The sequence below is a fragment of the Amblyomma mixtum genome, chromosome 2, assembly GCF_055824585.1.
Source record: "Amblyomma mixtum isolate Tamu chromosome 2, ASM5582458v1, whole genome shotgun sequence".
In the NCBI taxonomy this organism is placed as follows: domain Eukaryota; kingdom Metazoa; phylum Arthropoda; class Arachnida; order Ixodida; family Ixodidae; genus Amblyomma; species Amblyomma mixtum.
The window spans coordinates 252,258,433-252,272,709 of NC_143013.1; the positions used below are offsets into that span (position 1 = coordinate 252,258,433).

Below are 14,277 nucleotides of genomic sequence, written 5' to 3' on the forward strand. Positions count from 1 at the left end.
TAATAGTATAGCAACATATAGTAATGTGCTAACAGAAAAAAAAGCGTGTTCCATTCCATGTTCTTTTGCTCCAAAATTATTTAATCACGGAACATGCCCCAACTAGCCCAAACCAAAGCACAATTTGTACATACTCGGTCGTGGCTTTGGCGACGTGGGAGACGTCTTGGAGCGGCGAAACCAGCTGCTGAAGTATCCACACTTTAGAGATTCCAGCAGTGTCGTCTTTCCCACGCCACTGTGGCCGAGGACTTTGAGCTTTATCCGAGAGAGTGGCTGAGTCCCTGGTATCATCTGAGCTATGTACTCCTCTTTAAGCTGTTCCTATAGCCCAGCAACAGCAATGCAAAGAATATGCAAAATGTATCAGTCAGGATTATGAGAAAAATGCACAGGTGCAAAGTTATAAGGGGCAACAGTTATATCTTACATTCCTGAGACGATTCAGCAGGTCACCAATAGCACTGTGTCCCTGGGCAAGGGCAGTGATCTCTGCAGGAATACCATCCTGCGAAGTACAAGGTGTGCTTTGCCAACACTTCTGTGTAATCAGTAGAGCCCGGAAATTTAGGCATTTGCCTAAACATGCCTATAAATGCCTAAACGGGGGATTTTTGCACTTGCCTGCCTTTTTGTCATTATTTCGGAAATACTACCTATTTAACCGCATTCTGTGCCTATAAATGCCTAAATTTGGCACTTTGGTCCTCGGTGCCATTTTTCAATTTCGAGACATCTGTCTATGTATGGTGAGAGACGCGCTCTGATGCCCGCACAAAAGGCGCGGGTCTCGCCGAACGTTTTTCTCGAATTGTAACTTGAACTCAGTGTTACGAAGTGTTTATCTCGAAGTGTAGCAAGAGAAGAGTTTGGAAAGAGACCTGACATACATTGCTGCAAACTTCTCAAAATTGACGGAAAGGATGACAAAGTTGGAAGAGGCTGGACTCTCAAAAGATGAATCGTTGAAGGTAGTCGCAGAAGTACCAGCAGCACTTTGGGGACTGGAAGGAAAGGGCGCTACTGCTTCTACGAAGATGCAACAATTGGTAGAAAAAAATAGATGCCTAGAAAGAATTTCCCAAATCAGAGACTTTCTACGTGGAGACGATACGGCCACATCACCTGAAGGCCTAACTAAGCCTTTATCAACTCTCATGTTTTAGGTTCGCGCCACTAACTTCATGTGATGTCAAAAGAAGCCTTTTAAAGTACAAAGCTATGCTTAGCGAAAACCGAAGGGGCTTCAAGTTCGAAAACCTTAGAATGCGATTTATTGCTTCAGTTGAGGATTGCGTACGCTCCGGGCTTGACTTACAGATCTTGTACATATGAATAAAGACTATTATTCAAAGCGCCTATTTTTGCTTTATAGCGCCTATTTCAATATTTTTTAAAGCCTAGATGCCTGCCTATTTCGGGGTTCTTTAGTGCCTAAGTTTCCGGGCCCTAGTAATCAGCTGCTACCGTTATGAAGCTATAGCGAAACATATTCCCTGTTCCATCAGAGATAGTAAAGCTCAGTGAAGGGAAAACAAATTTTATAAGAGCTCTTCCTCTTGCTGAGCTAAGATTCCACGTTTTTGTTCTAACAGAAAAAAATTTTAAGTAATACTTCATGTTTTCTGGCAACATGAGAAGTTTTATTCATATTACTAGTAGGGGTGTTGATACAATAGGGCCAAACAGCATGACAATGTATGTGATTTAATCAATATGAATGATGAAAACTGCAGCACTGAGCCAGTAATAAGGAAACAGTTTTTGTGGTTGTTTTTTCTTCTGCTTTTCTAATCAATTAGCATTAAGCAATAACATATTCAGTAATATTCTAAATTGATCAACACCACAAATTAAGTAAATAAAAATTAAAAAAAAAATCCCCTGTGCCCCTTGGTTTCTGTGGCTGTTGGCTTCTGTCAACCAAACCATAAGCAATTTATGGCTAAAACCCTGTCACGAGCTTAACATGGTAGAATGTGACTAAAAAAAAATCATACCCTGTTCTTTTGGTCCACATTGCAGCCAGCAAGGCATAGGCAGCGAACAATTTCCGTATGGCCATTTTTGGCAGCCAGGTGTAGAGGGTACAGGCCAGCCTAGAAGGAAAAAAATATTGTTTAAAGTTTTAGGCTATAACAAAACAACTGCCATCATGCACAAGACTGCTTGCATTTGCAATAGATTATATGCCCACTTATCTAAGCTGTAATGGAAGAATAGCACAAGCACCTTCCTAATTCGCAACATATATTTCCTTGGACATCCATGGAATACTGCATTTCAGACACAGAGGACATCTTCTGGATATTAAGATGTGTCCAGATATCTCATGATGGCAGTGTCTTTAAGGAAACGGGCTTCAGGTCATCTCAATTCCATCCAGATAATGCTCTTAGCATGGTAATGTGCTGCAACATCATGAGAAAAGCATACAACCAATGCAACACAGTACTGCAGAGATATCACCTTTCAAGAATACAATAAATGTATAACGCGACACACAACTCCTTCAACATTTCCTAGTTTTAAGATAACTTTCACTCATTCTCATATACTGCTCACATACATATGCAGGGAAAATAAACTGGATTGCACATCATTTTTTGCCATTTCAGAAACTAGCTTTTCTCTTAGGTAGTGGGGGCTCCTAAACAATCTATGCATACTTAAGCCCTGGCATTACAAGGACTTGGTAGGCCAGCAATCTGACGTCAAATGGAGCCATTTTTCATTCATGTCACAAAAATTCCAGCCACTCCATGGGTGATGCACAAGTTCTCTGATGTGTTTAGTGCATTTGAAAAAAGTGCCAAACATTGAAATCCCTTAATATCTCTACTGGGAAGCTTAATTTTCTTTTACGGATGCTTTTTCGCATGATAAGAAATTAAATAGGGTCTTCTTTTACTAATTATGTAGAGAAGACTGGTTTTATAGGTGTTGTTTCACTGACCAGATGTTGCTCAATTATCACTAGGTATTGCGATCTCCCAAAAAATCGCCCAATCAACTTCAAGTAACTTGATATGACAAGATTCACTGAGTGCAGTTTTCATATCATGCTAATGAACAAAAAATAGAATCAGACCAAGCACGTAATGTGTTAGAGACATATCGATCAAGGTCTACAAACCAAGTGTGATTTCTTTGGTATGCATTTCTCCAATAATAAATTAATGGTAGGAGAACAATATCAGCTAGTTTCATCAAAAGTATTCCATGAGAGGTGGAGGTAAACGCTATGTTAAAGTCTACAAAGTTAGCAGCGATTTGACTAGATGTATCTACAGAGATACAGCTTTACTGAATTGTCATTACAGGGTGCATAGAGCCAATGCATGAAACATCAGATTTGCAGTAATGTCATTCCACAACTTATACTCTTAAAATATTTATCATAACTGCAAGAAAAAGTATAAAACTGTGGAAGGGTGGGCACTGCAGTACTGGGATAGGACAGGGCGTATAATGTGACGGCAGATAACCTATGGTTGTCAAGGGTGGCAGACTAGATTCTGAGAGAATTCAAGCATAGCAGGGGGTGGCAGATAGTTTGATTAAGACGTTTTCGGGGATAAGGTGGCCACAGCTGGCACAGGGCAGTGTTAATTAGAGAGATGTGGGAGAGGCCTTTGCACTGCATGAGCGCAGTCAGGCTGATGATGATGATCTTCATAAAACCAGTGCCCATTTAGATGCCACAATAAACAATTAAAATATACTGAAATGGAGTACCTTGTTTGGCACGTCTACTTTGCATCCAAAGGCACACAGAGTCTGGGCTAAGGATAGCAGGCCATCCCGGGCAGCAACATGGATTGCCGTTTCTCCATGCTGCAAAAAGATTAAAACACGGCAGGCACGTGTTAAAACAGTACAGAACCAATTTCTAGTTCTGTGTTCTTCTTCTTATGATATGCAAGAAATTTGTAAGCATAAACTGCCATGTGAAATTCGCCTGCACATAGCAAATAATTTACAATTGAATTGCTACTCTCACATTATTTTGGTCTCAACACTTTAATGATGACTATGATGTCTAAGTTTAGCATCAGTTATGTGGCGCTAAAAACCCTGTGACATAAGCACTGCTTATTTATTTTATTCACTGTCATTCCGCCTCTTAAGGCAAGTTGACTTAAGCGTTGTGGTCAATCAGAATGACAAAGCAGCGATTATATCGCAGTTTTTTTAAAGCCTCATGTGACCGATACTAAACTCCATGCAAGATCACAGCCACCATTTGGCTGTGAGTGTATCAATGTCTCAAGTATCATTAAAAAGAAGGAACCATGCTACCAAATATTTGTTGTCGATACAACCAACAAGCACATAATAGCAGTGCAGTGGTAAGACGCATAAGTCTAATATCCAAAGCTGCATATAAAGTAGACTACGAGAGACATCCAGTCCGAAAATTTGAATTAATTTCAACGACCAGATGTTCTCGCACAGCACATGGGTGAGTTTTCATTTTATCCCTGCCAAAAGGCAACCACACTGGCAGGGGTTAATTTGATTCCATGACTTTAGGCTTAGCAGTGAACAACCACAGCCACTGCCCCACAGTGGTGGGTGGTTACAGAAACGAACAGTACACCAAAGATCAGTAATCTCCTAAAAACACCACAGAGATCATAGATTTTGTCGTTAAGCTCCCAACCAATAATATGCTCTGACAGCCCGGATAAAGGTTATCAAAGTGTGCTGTAATGAATAAGTGGCACATTTCAACAGTAGGAATCTTTTATGCGCATTATTGAGGTTATTCCGTCTCTCTTTGTGCCTACATCCTTACCAACATTTCTAGAACAACGGTGCTTAAAGCAAATACTTTCCATTAGGCTCAGGACAGAGAGAGGCATACTCATAATCAGCCAAGCGAAGTTCGAGTTCCCATTTTCATCAGTTGGAATCACCACATTTTCATGAGTTTCTAAATGCCATCACTCTGCCTGGTTAGCTGTTGTGAAACTGGCTCTTGTTTATGTTCAAATTCTAGCTTCGGTAAATTAGTGCAGGATGTGTTCTTTTAATGAATTTACATAATGTGCATACACTAAAAGAGCGTTTAGCACTACAGCCTTTATACTTGCAATGTGTGTACAATAAATGCTGCAGATTTCATAAGAAATTGATTTAATTTATGCAGAGAGTTCAGAAATATTTAGCCTAAAGCTTGATTATATTTACATCAGCATTAATTTCCTTTTGCACATGCAAACATTTCGCAAAGCACTTTACGACAGCCCCTTTCTTTATTTAGCTAGTCCCTGGCAGGAAGAAGAAAAATACAGTTGTCCATTAACTAACTGAACAAACCAAGGCTACTCAAAAAACATGAGCTAAAAGAAAGCTAGAATAATAATAATACCTTATTTGAATGTTACAAACACGTGTGAAATGAGCATGAAACCTATGCTAGCCAGACTTACATTGTCAACGACATCAGTTTGGCAGCCATTGTGAAGGAGGAGCAGAGCTACCGAGACATGATGCCTCCTTAATGCCAGGTGAAGAGCCGTGCAGCCATGCTATAAAAGGAAAACAGTCACAGAAAACATTTTTTTTGAGAGTGCTCTTTTTCACACCTCTGAGTGTTGTCGAACTATGGTAATTCCAAATAACTACTAGATCTCTGAAATGTATTCACAACAGGGTGGGCTAGCTCTTGATTTGTTTAAAATTTCAATTTACCATAATTATGCTTCTTGCATACCATAAGCAAAAATAGGTTGTCAGGAATCGAGCATTACTGATAACAGTTCCTAGGCCTTCAATGCCTGCTGCTTAGATGCAAATTCTACTGACTGCTCCTTGGCATACTATACCAAAGCTCTACCAACACTTTCATAACATTTTCAACAGCTAAAGCACAAAAGCACACGAAACATTCTAAAACTCTGCACATTGATAAGGAACAGTTCTTTGAAATGTTTTTTTTCCTGTTATGCATGAAAGCATTGAAAGGATGAAAATTGAGGCATAAATGTCATTTTCTACAAGTTTCTAGGCATACTTAATTGTACCAGTAACAGTGAACTGTCGCATAACTAAGAATCATTCAGTTTAAAAATGCGATACTAACCTTGTCTAAAAGATCAGGATCAGCCCCAGCCTCAAGAAGGCAGCGAACGCTCTCAAGATGACCCCTTGCTGATGCTGTGTGAACAGGGGTTTCACCTTCCTGTAAGAAAAGGCATATTTTAGGTAACATGTAATAAAAATTATGGAGGGCACTTAAGACTTTTATGTGCTGTGAATGCGAAAGCATGAATGCTGGGTGTTCGGCAACAATGAGTGATGGCACACCAGTCTAATGCAGTGGCAAAGCTGATCAGTTCACGACCCACAAATGCAAGTTAGCAAAGATGACAATACCCAAACCCAGTGCGATAGACTTGCAGTTTAGCTCGCGGGGTTATGCTGTAGTTTACTACTCTTACTACTCTTAGTTATACTATTCTAATGCAGTGGCCAGTGAAGCTGATGTGTTTGCGCTGCCCAAATGGAAGTTGGTGGGGACGACGATACCCAAGCCTAGTGCGACAGACTTGCAGTTTAGCTCGCGGGGTTATGCTGTAGTTTACTACTCTTACTACTCTTAGTTATACTATTCTAATGCAGTGGCCAGTGAAGCTGATGTGTTTGCGCTGCCCAAATGGAAGTTGGTGGGGACGACGATACCCAAGCCTAGCGCGACAGACTTGCAGTTTAGCTCGCGGGATGTTGCGCTGTGGTGATGGTGCAGTGCTCTTCTAATGAGGTTGCCAGCGAAGCAGGTCTGTTCGCACTAGCCTGGATTCAAAACCCACTTTGGAAGAAATTTATTTAAGCAATTTATTTTTCTTTCTTTCCTGATGATACAGGCACTGGCAATGACGTCACGAGGTCACGTGTGGTTTCAGACAGTATGGTGCGGACAACGACAAAGCCACATTTCCTACCTCATTAGACATATAATGCTTTCGCATTAATATCATGCAAGGGGTGTTTCAAAGTTCACTTCTATTTAAAAAAATTGGTTTTTCAGAGGGATAAAGATGACTTTTGCCCAATGTTTAGGGGAATCCCAGAAGGTGGAGTAGACTAGTAATAAGGGGTCATGAGAGGGCAGAGTGGGTGAGGGAACAAGTGTGGCTTAATGATATCCTAGTCGAAATCAAGAAGAAATGGGCTTGGGCAGGACATGTAATGTGAAGGCAAGATAATTGATAGTCATTAAGGGTAACAAACTGGATTCCAAGAGAACACAAGCGTAAAAGGGGGAGGCAGAAAGTTAGGTGGGCAGATGAGATAAGAAATTTGCAGGGATAGGATGGCCACAGCTGGCACAGGACAGGGTTAATTGAAAAGCTACGGGAAAGGCCTCTGTCATACAACAGGCGTACTCAGGATAATGACAATGATAATCAATCGTTAGCATCCACCCAAGTGCAGCCATACGACTACAAAGGAAAGCTATACAGCTTTGACAGGCAGTGGTCCTGCGTACGATCCCCGGATCAGGCTGAATGTTTCTTCACCTATAATGTTTCTAAGAAAGCTGTATAGCTTTCCTTTGTAGCCGTATGGCTGCACTTGGGTGGATGCTAATAAGTAATTACTCCCTTATTATAAAGGGGGCTTTCACAGCATAGCAATGCCGGTGAAGCGGGCATCAGATAAAAAGGTTAAGCATGTTAAATAGTAATTAAGCTATTTAATTAGATTCTAATAGATAGCTTTTAACTAGTATACTTATTACAGTTTTATTATTATTATGAGTCTATATTAAAAGTTGCTGGTGGGCTTCACTTACACTGTAAATGACACAAACACTTATCTGGTGGATTATCTATATATAGTGGGCATATGCGATATAGCATTATACATATATCTCACACAAACTGCAGATGAATGCAGAAAACAGGTGAATTCATTTAGTAAACAGCACTTCAACCCAAAAAGGTGCTTTCTTGAGAGAAAAGACACAACTTCACCAAAATGATAACAAGCACCTTATTCATACAATTTCATAGCAAAAAAAAAACATATTTGATAACGTAGCTTCCGTAACAAAGCGTGGCAAGATTCAAACAATATAAACAGTCTCTGGAGAGCATTTTTAATTGAAAGGTGCACATTTTTATGCACAGTTAGCGTTTGTATACACACAAGAGACATGATACTTTCACTTAGTAATTTTTGCACCTTCTCATTTTTATACTGCATTCCCATAATGCAAACCATATTTATGGCATAATGAATGCACTTGCATAATAAATGCGTCCCCTACAGTGTTCATAGAATTTTAAGAAATTTTAATTTACCACGCATAAACCTTACCCCACATAATAAACGTACTTCGCAAAGTAGCAGTAGTTTTCTTGACAAAAAAAGTGCATTCATTAAGTAACGCAGCATTTTTCAAATCCATTACTGCAAACTCTTGCTACCTCAATTTATGCACAGGCATGCCATTATGTATGTGCTATGCACAAAACATAAAACACCAACCAAAAATCCTGAAAACAAACAGAAATAACGAGTCGAACCTTATTCCGAAGGTGCGTGTGGGCTCCTGCTTCGCACAGGACATGCATAATTGTCGGAAACCCATGCCATGCTGCAATATGCAATGCTGTGTCTCCATGCTGCAGCAAAATAAAAATGAAAGAACAAAATTAAGACCGGGAAAAAGACTGTCGACCTTGCAAGAAACAAAATAAATGGCACACAAAGTGTTATGACTTTTCACCAGTAATCTTTGACCCACATGATGACGAGTAATGAACTAAAGAATGAATCACTGGCAATTTAAAACTGAAAGTTCAGCCAAAGTGAATCTCTAATAAAGTTCACGCTTGCCATATTTTTTAGCCTCTCTCACTTATGTAGTGTTCAGAGCTGAGTAGGATGCTTGAGGATGCGTGATGCATGTAGGGCCATGTATAGTGCATATCAGTTCATTGAAGTGCACTGGAATTAAAAAGCCAGGGAGGGATTAACACTTGCCTCATCAGTCACGTTGATGTTGGCACCGAAGGAGCACAGCAGCTTAACTGCCGGGTGGTGACCGTAGCGAGCGGCCACATGCAACGCCGTTTCACCAGACTTGTTCTGGCAGTCAACTGAGACTCCATTCTCCCACAGGTACTGGATCACGTCTGTGTGGCCCTGACGGGCTGCCCAGTACATGGCACTGTCCCCATGCTGTAAAACACAAGGGAACGCAATCTCGCAAAATGCAATCCTAGGACAGCTGTGCACTGATCTGTATGACAAACAAGGACAATGGTAATCTTATAATACTGTCACAAGCACTGCGTTTCTTTTAGTACTTTTTTAAAAATAAAATATGTCACTGGATGTACTAAAGTCTGATTTTAACCAACCAAAATCAAGGCAGGGTCACAGGGCTTCCAGTTAGTTCCAAACCAGTATTAAAAAATTTCAACTGTTCATTCAGTCGCTCAGCTTTGCATTCATTGTTGATAAACAGTGTCGCTTCTGCAAATGCACCTTCAGTGCTGTGTGTCGGTAATTCCACTCAATTTCTGTAGCACTCTCTCTAATTGCTGTGCTATGTGCCATTTGTACAAGCATGTATGGGCGTGAGTAGCAGACAACCACAAGACCTGCCTTTCCGTTCAGCAACTGGTGGTCATATTTGGCACCTGCTTTTCACCCTTGCTCTCTGTTCTCTGTGCACAAGTTTGCTCAATATATCCTTTGATTTAGTTTCGGGTTCACTCGTTATTGTTGCCCAAGTTCTGTCTGTTATCAGGATGTGACCACATTCTTTGTCTAGAGTAATATATGTGAATGCAATGGAAATTATTCACTTATGAGTCACTTGTAGACATATTTTCTTGACAAAATGTCGCAAATATAAATGGTTCTTGAGAGGATTCAAATCCCTGATGTCTACAATCAAAAGGAAAATTAGTTGAATACAAGTCAGGTTTCCAGAGCACCTGGTAGCACATTTCAATGGAGGGGGAGGGTGAGGAGGCTCCCTCAATACTTTTGCAGTGCTCTTGTAGGACATGTACTGCTGAGTCCCCCCCCCCCCCCCCCCCCCCCCCCCCCCCCTTTCTACTCCTCTTACCAATAACCTTGGGCTCCTCCAAAAAAAATATTCCTGGCTACCTACTCACCTTCTCAGCTTGCATATAGATTCAAATACCAAAGAAAATGGGCAATGCAACCAAGAGAAAGCGAGCTAGTTGATGGCTTTTGTGCCAATGAAACAAGGTACCAGCAAAGAGACAAGGGCCAAATGAAGAGTGGACACTACAAGCACTGGGCTTAAACTGAAGTCCAGTGTTCGTGGTGTCCACTCTTCCTTTGTCCCTAGTCTCTCCGCACTGATACCATTGTTTCATTGTGGCAAGGTTCAAGTATCTATAATGCAGTTCAAATAGGTCAAACAACACCAGCTTAACTACACCAGATAAATCAAATTAGAGCCCTGAAGTAAAGCAATGATATTCATTTTTGTTGCTATTGCCATGGAAGCAACACTTAACCCTCTACAATCCGAAACTTTTATACACTTTGCGACTGTTCCAGTCCAAAACTATTTCGCCAGTTTTGGGCAACGCAAAAGAAAGCAATAGCTGTGCAAGAAATACTCATGGGATGTATATTTTTAGAGTTTCTTTATGTGCCCAAGTCCTTCAACCATACTTGGCCAGCGTGTGGTTTAAAAGATAACGCATCATGCGTAGCGAGAAAAACATGCGCAATTCAACCTTGCAAAAGATTGTCGGGCACCAATAAGACCGGCCATGTTGCGCTGTCACGAGGGGCACCTGATTAGGAACAGCAAAGGGTGAACAAGACTAGCAAACTGCCTAAGTTCATGCTTAAAAAAAAAAAAAAAAAGGTCATGTGGACATATAGTTCCAACACTACAATGCTATAGACAAGTGCAATTCTACCAACAGTTTAAAATTTTGTAAGCTAGGCTGTGCAAATATTTTTTTGAGCTCATAACAATAAATAAACATTACTTTGAAAAAGAAAAAGAAACTTTAGTGAGCCTGTTTGTGCACTTGTAAAAATAAACTGAATCCAAAGTCCCATTACATATCGCCTACTTTTTCATTGGTCTATCAGAGTGCATATGTATGAATGACGCATGCAAGCTGGAATGTGAACAGCAGGGCAAACAGAGAAACCTTATTCCAGGCATCAGACACCGCCAACTCACACTGTCTGTCAGCTTCAGGTTGGCTCCCTTTGAATGCAGCAACTTGAGTATCTGTAACTGAGCCAGGCCTGCAGCAATATGAACAGCAGTCTCCCCATGCTGCAAGAAAAAAAAGAAGAGACCTGCATGAAGCTGATGACCAAGGAGGCTCCAGAAACAATGGGTAGAGGGAAAGCAGCTGGGACGCAAGAAATTGCAAGGCAAACTACTCAGAAAATTACCTGAGCGATGCATACAATTTACAAAAAAGTTAAATGGTAACTAAAAGAGATTAAAGTTTCTAATTTAACCCCTTCTGGAGAAACCTAAGAAGTGGCTGGCTCAATATTAGAGTGCAATAATTAACAAAATTGTCTGTTATATATGTATGATATATCTAATATTATGTAGCCTATTATCCTCTGTAATACTGTATTACGCATTGACAGTATAAATAAATAAACAAACAAATAGAACTGACGTATGCAACGTTATGAATGCTGAAACGGCTGCCACAGCAATCACAATTACCATTCTGTACATATCCAAACAAAATTTACATTCCAGTGGTATTCGAGAAATCTCAAAATGTCCTGCCCTGCAGTGCTCTTAATTGCTAGGGGCATGCCATGGAAGTGCCAACTTGGGACATACCCCAGAGGAGGCCCATGGGATGTCCCCTTAAGGTTTAAATTATCTGTTTGACCGACTGATGACCACGTCCACTTATTGTTGTGGACTTCTTAATTATAGCGCGACCGCTTACACTGCAGGTCCGAATTTAAAGTACGCCATCAATCTAATTCACATAGCGCTTAATTTGTGTAATGCTGTATGACTTAATTTTCTGCGGCACTGAACACTGCAGCTCACATGCCATTTCTAGTGCGGCAGGCGCGCTTTCCCGCACTACACCAGTGATCTCAGGCGGTGCGCGTAGGAACGGATGAGGTGCCGACAGGGGCAATTTCCTCACTGGCGTCCCAGAACCCTCCTCGCAGCGCCGCCTCTCCTCCTCCGCTCTTTTCTCCCTTCTCCTCTTTTTTTCTTTCACGGCTGTTGCGCTCTTCGGTCTATTCCTCCGGCGAGTCTGCCTCCGCGCACCGCCGCCGCGAATCTGCGCGTCTTCTGAACCGCGGCCTGGTCAGCGCGCCTCTCAATGTGCTGACGCATGAACACGTAGGTGGTGGTGGAAACGTTTATTGCCAATGATGTAAATCGTAGGGGGTGCCTGGTTTGCCGCAAAAGTTTGCATGATTACGAGCATTGGTCTGGGTATCGGGCATGCAGCAGTATTGGGTATTGAGCAGTCCGGGTTTGTAGTTGTCGCCAATGTGCAGCCTGCGCTATGGTGAGGGACGGAGCGGGGGTGCGTATTCCCTTCTTTTGTCTCGGTAATACGAGAGAATATCACGGAAGGAGACCAGGTAGTGCATTCCCTGCTGACGACAGTGTGAGGCATTAAAGGCTTTCGCCTTAATAAAGCGATTCTGCTCGTATTGTCTTTCACACTTCTAGGGCGGCCGGCTCGCGATTTTCGCGTTGCCCTTCGAGCCATTTGTGTGGCCGGCACGTTCCTCGCGCAAAGAAGGCGACTGCGCACGTACTTAAAATGGCGTTAAAGGGCGATTCACACGACGGTCCGTTCGCCCGCGGCCCGCGCACTACCTGGTCTCCTTCCGTGATATTCTCTCGTATTACCGTGACAAAAGAAGGGAATACGCACCCCCCGCTCCGTCAGGCTGCACATTGGCGACAACTACAAACCCGGACTGCTCAATACCCAATACTGCTGCATGCCCGATACCCAGACCAATTCTCGTAATCATGCAAACTTTTGCGGCAAACCAGGCACCCCCTACTATTTACATCATTGGCAATAAACGTTTCCACCACCACCTACGTGTTCATGCGTCAGCACATTGAGAGGCGCGCTGACCAGGCCGCGGTTCAGAAGACGCGCAGATTCGCGGCGGCGGTGCGCGGAGGCAGACTCGCCGGAGGAATAGACCGAAGAGCGCAACAGCCGTGAAAGAAAAAAAGAGGAGAAGAGAGAAAAGAGCGGAGGAGGAGAGGCGGCGCTGCGAGGAGGGTTCTGGGACGCCAGTGAGGAAATTGCCCCGACAGGTACCGCCGACATTCGAAAGCATGTGACGAGGGGTTTCGAATAACCACCCACTGAGCATGCGGGAGAGCAAATATACAGCAGCACGAGTCAATCACTTTTTTTTTTTTTACTACGCTGACCACGCGGCGGTCGTGCTGGTCGTGCTGAAGGCGTCGCCATTCGCTGAACCAGCAGCATTCGCCAACAGTCACACAGATAGTGGCGCGCTGAGGAACAGATTTCACTGCACACTGAGGAACAGATTTCACTGCACACTGAAAGCCTGCTTCGAAACGCTTGTAGCATATATCTTAACAGCGAAAATAGAGCTAAAATCAAGGAAGTATCCACGCTATTCTAAATATTAATTTTTAATTGTAAATTGTGGCCGATTTGATGCCCCGAAAGAAAACATGGGCTATAATGAACGCCGTAGTTGGTTTATGGGGTTTAACGCCCCAAAGCGACTAAGGCTATGAGAGACGCCGTAGTGGAGGGCTCCGGAAATTTCTACCACCTGGGGTTCTTTAACATGCACTGACATCGCACAGCACACGGGCCTCTAGAATTTCTCCTCCAAAGAAATTCAACCGCCGCGGCCGGGATCGAGCCCGCGTCTTTCGGGCCAGCAGCCGAGCACCATAACCACTGAGCCACCGCAGCGGCCTTGAACGCCGTAGTGGAAGGTTCCGTATTAATTTACACCGCCTGGGGTTCTTTACCAATCGAGCGCTGACATCGCAAAGGAAATAGCTCGAAATAAAAATAAGCCGAACATGGTGGATGCGCTCCGTTTCAAAGGGGAGGCTCCTATCTTACATCCATCAATGCCAATGTTTTTTTGTATTTCGCCGCCACCGCCTCCACCAAAATACGCCGCAGCAGACGGAACTGGTCCCACAACCTTGGGATCACCAGCCGAACGCCAAAACCACTGAGCCACCGCGGTTGGTCCCTTTTAATTTTTAATTATGTTTCACCTTGTGCT

At 42.6% G+C, this 14,277-nt stretch overlaps 1 protein-coding gene across 2 annotated transcripts in view; it reads right to left on the bottom strand.

The window, feature by feature from the left end:
* Positions 1 to 14,277, bottom strand: part of LOC149363524 (death-associated protein kinase 1-like) — a 168,866-nt gene that overhangs the window by 24,627 nt on the left and 129,962 nt on the right. For both annotated transcript variants that reach the window (XM_089573523.1, XM_089573522.1), the window contains exons 3-11: positions 11,204 to 11,302; positions 9,001 to 9,198; positions 8,541 to 8,639; positions 6,092 to 6,190; positions 5,439 to 5,537; positions 3,739 to 3,837; positions 2,001 to 2,099; positions 431 to 508; positions 135 to 324 (exon numbers count right to left, since the gene is read on the bottom strand). In XM_089573523.1, the coding sequence (XP_089429649.1) occupies positions 135 to 324; positions 431 to 508; positions 2,001 to 2,099; positions 3,739 to 3,837; positions 5,439 to 5,537; positions 6,092 to 6,190; positions 8,541 to 8,639; positions 9,001 to 9,198; positions 11,204 to 11,302 (1,060 nt within the window). The remainder of the gene's footprint in view (positions 1 to 134; positions 325 to 430; positions 509 to 2,000; positions 2,100 to 3,738; positions 3,838 to 5,438; positions 5,538 to 6,091; positions 6,191 to 8,540; positions 8,640 to 9,000; positions 9,199 to 11,203; positions 11,303 to 14,277) is intronic.